This window comes from Centropristis striata, chromosome 16, assembly GCF_030273125.1.
Source record: "Centropristis striata isolate RG_2023a ecotype Rhode Island chromosome 16, C.striata_1.0, whole genome shotgun sequence".
NCBI classification, from domain to species: Eukaryota; Metazoa; Chordata; class Actinopteri; order Perciformes; family Serranidae; genus Centropristis; species Centropristis striata.
The window spans coordinates 18,766,686-18,776,925 of record NC_081532.1 but is presented as its reverse complement, the minus strand read 5'-3'; the positions used below and the strand labels follow the sequence as shown (position 1 = coordinate 18,776,925).

The following is a 10,240-nucleotide window of genomic DNA, read 5'->3' as shown; positions in this document are numbered from 1 at the left end:
ATGAAGCGAAATTTTTAAATGTAATATTAAAGAAAATGTGAATTAGGGATTTTTCCATCAAGTGGTTTAGAGTGAATAAACAAAGCTGCATAAACAGAAGATGGCAGTGTAATGTATTGTTGTAGGCTAATCCGTCAGTAAACAGTAGAAGACGGAGAGATTGCTTGAGAGAAAAAACAACAACAAAAAGAGGTTGCTAATTGGACAACTTCTAATCAGAGTTTCTCCTTTTTGGTTTTTTTTCTGGCAGAGCAGAAACAGCTGATCAGTCATGTGAGTATAATGTTCCTAAAAAATCGTTTCCATCTCCTGTTTAGCGAATTAACTATCTTTCTAAAAAGACAAAAAAAACTCAAGCAAGTGTAAAAACTTTAATGCGCATTTTTTTAAAAGTTTTAATGAATTTTAAAGCTTTTTTCATGTGAAACTTAAGAATGTGCATAGAAATGTATTGATGTAAACATGACTATTGTTGACTTAGCGTCTAATATTGCTGCAATAGGTTTACATTGGAGTTAATAGAAAGCCTAGTGCGTCTTTTGCTAAATGGTGCCTTGCGCATTGGTGTCAGACGCCAAGGCGTGACAAAGCATCGGTATCTGACTAGATGGGAGTGAAGCTGGGCTGGGTTGGCTAAATAAATAATATGAATGCATAAAAATCAAAACAAAAAAATGCACATGCATGATATCTTGTATGTTGTCATTATTTAAAAATATATATGTATTATTTGATAATCTAATATCAAGACTTGTTATTTTAATGTTATTAACAAGTTCCTCTTGGTCACACAGTGGTTGACACTCTTTTTGGATTACAATTCCCTTCTTGTTTGACTCCTGTCTGTGAGAGAGCACATCAAGCATCACATTGTTAAATTCTGATGAAGTGATCAGACTTATTGTTTGCTACACTGGACAAAAAAATAGTCGTCTTGCCAGAATCTCCCCAATTTTAAATGAGAAGAGTTAATATGAATAGTAAACAACTTGTTTAAAGAACATTTTAGAAGTAAAGGAGATGATTTCAAATAGTTCAAGGATACACGCTGGGGAGTGAGAGACATTTAAAACCTCAAAAGCGACTGATTATTTGATGAGGTACCCCACTGTGAATTACAAAATGTCAATGAATAAATCTGTGTAAATTCATACTTAAATACAGAGTCTGCACAACTGCACAAAAGTGTTTGTAAGAGCACACCGGGGTAAACCCACCTCATTTGTTTTGATTGCGGATTCGCAGACACCTCCTCTTCAGCGGGGGTTCCAGCTCAGGGCTCCCGTCTGCTGATAAAGGGGCACTGATGGAGCAGGACAGGATGGCCGTCTTGTCAGCGCCGGGCTTTGGCACAGGCTGGATGACCACGCAGCCTCCAGTGGACAGCAGCGGCAGGGCATAGGCGTGCTCACCCTCCTCCATGTTGGAGTCAGGATCTGGCTTACCCTCCACTGCGTCCGCCATCTCGTCTTGGACTGAGCCCCGCTTCCCCGGCTCCCAGTCTCCAACCGAGCAATTGTTCTCTTTCAGTGCCTCGTGCTCCAGCTCACCATTGGCTGGGTGCTCCTCTGCCTCTCCTTCTCCTGCAACACTGTCTCCTCTTCGGTCAGGGTAGGAGTCAAAGGCAGGAGTGAGAAGCGGATGCCATCCTGTGCCATTGACGATGACATTACAAGGGGCAGCAGGGCTTGTTTGGAGCTGGGGCAGGGACAGGGGCTGGGTCCGTGCTGTGCTGGGTAAGGGTGGTGGGTTAGAGATACAGGGGTTTAGCTGGCTCACTGAAGAAGGGCTGCTGTTGCTGGAGGGTGGGCCTGATGATTCCAGTGTGTTTGGGTGTATGGCCCCTTCCAGATCTGCAGCACTGAGGAGGCCCTGTGACATGAACTCTTCCCCACCATCATGACTGCCCTTCCCTTCCCAACTCAGCCCAGCAGCTGGTGGAGATCCTGATTCAGCCTCTGCCTCTATTTTGACCTGGACCCCAGGTAGCATCCTCTGAATTACCTGCTGTTGGCATGGCCTCTGGCCCACAGTTAGATCAATCACCCCATCCATCGGTCCAGGGCCACTGGTGAGACACAGGTTGCCCGAATTTTCCTCTGCCTTCACAGTCAAGTCCACCATTGCTGTCCTGCTTCTCTCTGAGCGTACAGGAGAGAGACGCTCTGCACCACCTGGCTCTACTTTCTGCTCCCCTCTGTCACCTCCAGAGGAACCTGGAGAGTGGGGCCCAGAAGCTGAAGCTTCAGAGGACTCTGGAGCAATGCGAAAGGCGCTACTGCTCTCCGGCTGGTCCCTGGAAGTTTTGGAGTTGAAGGGAATTGGGATTGGAATAGGGATTGGGACTGGGAGGGGTACAATGACAGGGTAAGGGACCAAGAGAGTTGGTGGGGGTACCAATGGGGCCAAGGATGGCATGCCAAAGTTCATCAATGGAGGCAGAGGAATGCGCCCATTGGGCATCATGTTGACTGGGGGGAAAGGGGGCAAGCCCGGCATGGGGAGACCAGGGTGTGGGGGCATCATGCCAGGGTTGGGATTGGATGAGGGATGGACATGCGGAGATAGCATGGGCCTGTGCATAGGGCTTGATGCTTGACCCATGGTCCTTGGGGGAGGTGGTGGACCAATACCAGGGATCATAGGGTTTGACAAGGGGCTATTGGGCCCTCCTGGGTGACCAGAGGGCCGCATATATGGTGGACGCATCTGCTGCATCATTTGATGCTCCATGAACAGCGGCAGGGGCATGGGTCCCCGGGGCGTCATCACCATGGGAGGGCTACCAGGAGGAACTCCGACAGGTGGATGCAAAGTGGGAACAGGCGGAGGGTGAAGTGTGGGGCTCTCGTGGGGTCTGGGTGTTGGGATTTTAGCAGAGGAGGAGGATGGGGAGCAGACGGCAGCAGTGTCAGAAGGTGAGGAAGAAGTGCAAGGGGCCAGTGCAGAGGTGGTGGAAGGCCCCCCTGGTGAGGGAGCTTTACGCCGCAGGTCTGTTAACGGCGTCCCCCAGGATTCAGGAGTGAGCAGCTGTACCCCTCCACCGCACTCCATCTTACCCTCCCCACCACCCCCGTGTCCTGGGTTACACAATGCTCCAGGCAGTGCAGCCTGGGTCTCCTTGTAGAAAATGTCCATCTTGTATTGGTTCAGGCATTTGGCACTGCAGAACTGCAGCCTCCGCTCACCAGCACCAAAGTCCAGATACTCCTTAGTGTGGCGGATGTGTTTGCACCAGTCACACACCTGTAAGAAAAAACACACACAGTACACACACTGCATTAGCACCTGTACCTCTGCATACAAAAGGCTTCTAATTTGTTTGTGATGAAATACAACATAATCTCCTGTGAAGTACCCTGGTAAGCAGAAGTTCAGCCTCCAAACCATCTGGAGATAAACACATTTAAAAAAAGATTCTTTTTGAGGAAATTGATGCTGTTTCTAAATTCTTTTGCAAATCTGTCAAGAGCAAACACTTAACTTTGAAGCTTGTTTATGCCCATGCATGTATGTACTTCATCTATATAATGCAGAGGGGTGTATTTCTGCACATTTCTAAATCGATGTGTTTCCCTCACTGAGAGCTAAATGTGCACATGATGACATTCTGCTGCTAAGTGGTGTTGAAGCGACTTTGTCTTTAACTTTCTGTCCTAACAAAGAAAGGCCATTTGCACCTTCTGTTGACAATAAAAACACTTTCAGTCTCATTTAACAATAGATCCCTGGGAGACTGCACCAAGAACAGCAAGACAAGAAGATGATTTCACTCTGCCAACTAGTCGGCAGACATTAGAATTTCTTCAAGAACGACTGATTGATCAACACTGAAGTGCAGAGAGAATGGCTTCTGCAAGTTTCACCATTTAACCATTTTGCACTTAAGGCCTCACCCCGAATAAGTAATGATCTTAAAAAAATAAAAAGGTATTTAATAGATTATTTACTTAAGGCATCAGGTCATTATTGCAAAAGCTTCTTGCAGAGCTTTCTAATTTTGTCATTTAAGCTCCAAAGTTAACAAAAAACAGAAGTGTAGCTAAAAACTGACAAGGTATTTAAGGTGATTAATATTCTTATTCCTTTGTATAACTGGCTGAACATACTGTACACTATATGACTAATTTAGTGGCCACTGCAATGCAGATTACTACTGAAAATGGTTATTGATATAAAGCCTCTCCTGCAACTGAACTTTAAACACCAGTCAATTCAAATTTCAAACAGCTTTTTAAAGTAAGTAAAAAAAACACTGCTATGATTAATATTTTATTTAACATGGTTTACAAAAAGTGAGAATTGGACTGGGAAATTCTGGATCTGGCCTCTGGTCGTGAACAAAAGCAGTCCGCGCCAGCCACGAGTTCAAAATCAAGAAAATGTCACTTACTATATCAAATTATGGAAATTATACATCAATAGGTTGTTTTTCTAAAACTACTCCAAATCAATATTTGTCCTTTATGTAATACTGTAGCTATCAAAATAACAAGATCACACTCAGTTCCTTTTTCTAGAGTCACATTAGGATTTGTAAAATGTGGGCAGAGCCAATCATTTCCTTTTTAATTGGATAATAAAATCATGTTTCGTCATTGTTGTGCTTGAAGGAAGGATCACTGCTGTATGCCGAAAGCAAACATGATGAGGCTGAATTGAAAAGTTGTCTTTCTTGCTCCCTGCAGTGGCAAAGATCCCAAAAACACCCTGCTGCACTGTTTCATCACTGTTCTACACCTTTGCAGCACAAAAAGTGCAAATTTTTCTTTGGGAAGAAAATGAATGTGACCCTGGTAGAGCAGATAGCAGTGGGCGAGCCCTGAACACGGCGTTACTCGTCAGGCCACACACAGCTCACTCTGTCAGCTCTGGGAGGAGTGGCAGGTCCTCGCTGGAGATAATTAAGGCATTAATCAGTTGTCAGACCCCTCAACGACATCCATCCATCACATAGACCCTTAAGCCCCCCTGCTGAATGTTAATAAGTTGAGGGATGCAACCGGAAGGTGGATAAACTCTTTTTGCATGCTGCATAGCAACATTGGTTTATTTGGCAGGATCCTGTCTGGCAGCCGCTGAAAGACAGTGGACTCACATGGGCTGGTTGGGCAGATGCACTGTAGCACTGGCCAGGATTTCAAAAGAATACATAGCATGCTGTCCTGCAGCTGCTACACGTGTTAAACATCAGGTTCTGTGCATATATTATGTTTTACATCAGATTGTCTGATAAAAGTCGGACTGAATCAAGCAAAAGGCTCTTCCAAAAGTTTTAAAAGATCATTAAGCCGTGTCACTCAGGAAGGATAACTTGCACAAATGCAATTATGGATGAATTTCTGCACTAACACATGAATGGAGCTGCAGACAAACAGCTGGAGAACATACCAAACTACGGCAAAAACAGATCAGAGACTGAACTACATTGCAAACGCTGTGCTTAACCAGTACGCTGGTGGTGCTCAGATGTCAGTCCCTTGAATTGTACACGTTTTAACTGCCCATTTAGTCCTGGCTAATTCAATGAGCCATGACTGAGTAAAAGTCAAAAAGGTGCTCTCGCAAGTTGAGTTTGATAATGGTAGGCCCAGGATATTTTAAATAATAAATGTGCTGAAATTTTCCTCGACTCAGAAAGACAGATGGAGAGCACTTAACGACTTTCTGCACTGTGAGTGAAATTTCACTGCGCATTACGCTAATGGAGTTGTGCTTTCTCTCCCTCACTCGTTCTCTCTCTCCCCACTACACAGATGTTTGGAGTTGAACGTAATTATGGTCATTTATTTCCATCGTGGCCAACGAACCAGCATTGGTGTTGCAGTTTAACTGTTTGCATTACAAACAAGTGCAACCACCTCACCAGCCACCGTTCTCCAGCCTCCTCTCACTTTTTATGACCCAGTGACATTTAAGAATCCCAAGTTTTAGTGCAGATTAAATGAACAAGTTATTGAGATGATGATCAGAGGTAAAGGGTTTGGATGAAGAGTATTAAATTGCTTCAGTCATGGAGCTGAAGGAGCAGGTTGTGGACCAACAGGTTGCAGAGGAGAATGAGAAAGTTTCAGGCAGTGAAGAAGAAGAGGTTGCAGATGTTAAAGAGATTGCAGAGGATGTGGAGGATTTAGATAATGAAGAGGAAGAAGAGGAGGCGGTTGCAGAGGGTTAAGAGGCTGGAGGGTTTGAGACGGCGCAGAGATTGTAAGGTTTCACAAGAGGCTGTAGCGCTTGGAGTGGTTTTATATGTAGAATGAAGAGGTTTAAGCAGTAAAAGTGCATAAAGGGAAAGGCTTGTATATCCCCCCGTTAAGGTTGATATGTGATTCTTTTGACACTTCTCAGATTGCTGCTATAATCACATAGTGCAAAACACAAGGATTAAACCCGTGAAAATGAACCAGGTGCTTGAAGCGAGCCAGTCCCTTGGTTTTTAGTTAAACTGTGTCACACTCCAAACAATCTGCTGCAAAGTATCCACTCTTGACAATTCAAAGTCTATCAATGAAAGCAAACAGAAACACTACGCTTGTTGCATTATGGATCCAGTCCAAAAACTAGATTATGTAGTAAGAGACTGCCATCTTAAAGCACCTGGTCCACTGGAAAAAGAAAGCAGAATAAAGCTTCCACTAAAGTTTACACAAGAAAATTAAACTTTGGCAGCGCTTTACAGACCATCTGCAACATATGGACTTGTTACTATGATTATCCAGAATATCAGTTTACAGTGGCCTCATTTATTGGAATATCTATCATGATGGTTATAATTACCTGGCTTACCAAAGGGGAAACTTATTTGGTTTGTAATATTTCCTAGTGTTTTAAATTGGATACACTGTGTACCTTATGTCTTCATTAAAACCTGACTGCATGAAAAGTTTAAACTGTAGATAAAAGCCAAAGAAGACCAGAGCTACACTCCCTGTAAGGCCGCTCTTATCACAGCCAGCCATCACCATCAGTCATTATACATGTGACATACAAAGGCCATTCACACCCGGCCAGGTGAACCTCTATCACACTATATTTAACAGCATACAGTCACGCACGCACAGTGAGCAAAATAACCCGAGCTGTAAGAATGATGAGACAGGCCTGGTGGATTGTGTTTGAATGTCACTGCAGCAGACTGGTGCTCACTGAGATGAAATATCCCTGTTGGCATGTGGCTGTTTAGTTTATGTTTGCTTCACCATATGGGGAATCTTTACTTAAAGCAAAAGTTTGACATTTTGGGAAATATGGTTCCTTTCTTGTTGAGAGTTACATAAGAAGCTTTTTAATGAAGCTTTTTAACATAAAGACTGGCAACAAGGAATGAGCTAGATTGTCCAAATTAAGCGACAACCTTCAAGCCTGAGAAGTGAAGCCAATGCGGACGTGCCTCATATCTACATTCTTTCTAATGGCCAGCAGGGGGTGGCTCTACTTTTTGCAAAATCAAGTTGTTTGAAAGTAAGCCAATAGGAAAATTAGCGTACTTCTCACTTAATTTATTGCCTCAGTAAACATTCTAATATTGAGCTTATGGTCTCAATCATGAGTTTCAAATCTTACAAATCTTATGGTCCCTTGAATAGTAAAATAGACAGAGGTATTAGGGCAGGCTACCTTATAATTGAGGGGTTGCACTGTATTTTTTGTCATTTATAAATTGGTTGTTTCATGTTCAGTTGGACTAAAAGACTCTAAGGAGCTGGCTGTTCATTTTTAGCAACGGTTGTCCCTTGCTTACCAAGCTACCACTAGTGTTAGCTTTTGTCTTAGTGTGGGTTGCAAAAAAACAATATGGCGTCAGCCAAAACACCAAACTCAAGGCTTCAAAACCAGTTTCCAACAAACCAGTGCATGCGTTAATGTACCTACGTCCATCATTTTTGCAGACTATTGTCCAAATGTAGTCATTTGCCATTTTTGATATTGTTGTTTTTCTTTTTATACAAAAATATTTGGCTAACCCATAAGTGTGTTGATTGCTTGTGTTTCTTGTCCCATCTGACTTCTTGTTGATGATGTTGCCACAATCCAAGATCTCAGCAATTAACTTGATAAGTACAATGCTATTATTAGACATAGCATGCCACAGAAATGACGGTTAAAACTTTGAAAATCAGAGCAAAGTTGTAAAAAACTTAAACGTTTCTTTCAATATTCATTAACACCATATACTGTACATGGTCAGTTTGTGGTATATATCTGTTGTTTTTATGTTGTTGTGATGAAGGGTCCACCAAACTGCTTTCTTTCACTAAATCATGATCTGTGTAAAATATACATAATATAATTCTCACTAAAGATTCAAAATAAACAAGTAAATAAATACACACAATTCACTTCAGTTTACTCTTCTCATAAATTCTACAAATCCCCAACACAAGTCACTGAATTTGATGTATAATGAAAATGAGCAAAGCAAATGATTACGCATGAAAAAAGTTATGAAAAGCTCCAAATTAAATGTGTGAAAACTTTATGCAAAACATGAGTGCCGCTTGTGTTCTGTGTCTAAGCTTTTGGGCTGACCTGAGTCTGGTGGCTGACATCTACTTTTACAGTAATGCCCAAATATGAAGCAGTCTATTGACATGTCAGGAGGAAATGAGCTGAAAATTATACACTTTTAACAAAGAACAACATCAAAACATATTTGTGCAGTAGCCATCAAGCTTAAACTCTATCTGGTGTTAAATGGTTATGGTCCTTACAAGCACATCGCTGTTTGTCTTGAAGACAAGCCTGGGCGTGTCCTGAGTATAGCTGTGCTGGGGTAATTTCCCACCGAGGCCATCGTCGTCTCTCGCCTGGGGGGGAGAAATAATGGCTTCTTTTTACGAATGGACAAAATAAACAGGTGAACAGAGGCAACAAGGAAACTCAGAAATGGAAAACAACACTGAGAAAGATGAACAGAAATGGTGACTGTAAAATGGGTGAACAGTCGTTGGTTTGTCGACAAACCAATCAACAGGATTCTCTGAAACAAAACTTTGTGCGTATGTGTGTGTGTGTGTGTGTGTGTGTGTGCATGCATGTGCGTGGTTGAGGAGTCTGCAAGACATTTAGTTTCGACATTCAAAGTGTTGCCTGCTACCACAGCAGGGTGGGTTCATTCATATACCCGTTTATTAAAGGTACAAACAAAAGATTGAAGACATGTGAATACAATAAAAAATGCTTTAAAACATTAAGGATTTCAAATAAATACACGTTTCTGAAAAGATTTCTTTAAATTAATTTTAGTGCCTTTGTAGGTACCAGATTGGCTCGGGGTCCTTCGTCTGTTGATTACGTCACACATTATGATTGGATGTATGCTTGAATGGGAGTACATTGTGATTGGCTGTATGTCGGACAGTTGTGATTGGCTGTAGTCATAGCAACCGGCTGTAGTCATAGCAATGAGATGTAACAAGATGCTGTATCTCGGAGAGGTATTTTTGCAGTGTTTCGGTGGTCTGTGGTGTTTCTGTGATCGGCACCAGCTACAGAGAGCTTTTATAAGGAAATTAAGTAATTTTCTACAAAAGAGTGTTTTCCACACCTTGACTATATATATATATATATGTCTGTCTGTCTATCTATAAGTCAAATGCAATTTAGTTTTTCCTAGTGGCGTTATTGTAGATAGCGTTTTGTGTGACGAAATCAGCAGACGAAGGACCCCGAGCCAATCTGGAAGCCGAGCCGATCATCCCAACAACTTCACACTCGACACTGCGCTTCCTTGGGTCCTAAACAATGTACTTGCCAAGACCTAGTTGTGTCCCCATGCAGTACTAGAGTATATGGCTAATTAGCTATACTGCCACAGGCTATCTCCTGGAACAAAGGAGTTCATTCCAAAAGTGACATTGCTGATGTTTGAAATGTTTGAGGTTTGCCACAATGAAATATCTCCGATCTTTCTTTCTTCATCTGGTCTTGATGTATTGTAGCGAGTCACACAGAGCGAGCAGTACCCAGCATGCAATATGGTAGTGTAAGAGTTAGAAGGGGCCCCCTCTCAATACACTTCACAGTTAGATATTTGCAGTAGTACCGCCATTGTTAAAGTGCAGTGTATAAAACAGGAGCCTTAACCAAGTAAAGCAGTCAGTAATTCTTCAGTCATGCTTGTTCACGTCTTGTATTTACTCGATAAATTTAATAGGCGGTTTGATATATTTATATAAACATATAGATTGCTGCACACCCACACAGGCAGATAAGAATGCTCATCACGCTAGCTAGGTGG

The 10,240-nt window shown here is 42.5% G+C and overlaps 1 protein-coding gene across 3 annotated transcripts in view; it reads right to left on the bottom strand.

Annotated features, from left to right (window-relative positions):
* Positions 1-10,240, bottom strand: part of sobpa (sine oculis binding protein homolog (Drosophila) a) — a 53,549-nt gene that overhangs the window by 7,808 nt on the left and 35,501 nt on the right. For 2 of the 3 annotated variants that reach the window (XM_059352654.1, XM_059352655.1), the window contains exons 6-7: positions 8,712-8,807; positions 1,218-3,246 (exon numbers count right to left, since the gene is read on the bottom strand). In XM_059352654.1, coding sequence (XP_059208637.1) covers positions 1,219-3,246; positions 8,712-8,807 — 2,124 coding nt within the window. In that variant the 3' untranslated portion in view covers position 1,218. The remainder of the gene's footprint in view (positions 1-1,217; positions 3,247-8,711; positions 8,808-10,240) is intronic. The other variant, XM_059352656.1, reaches the window with a different exon arrangement.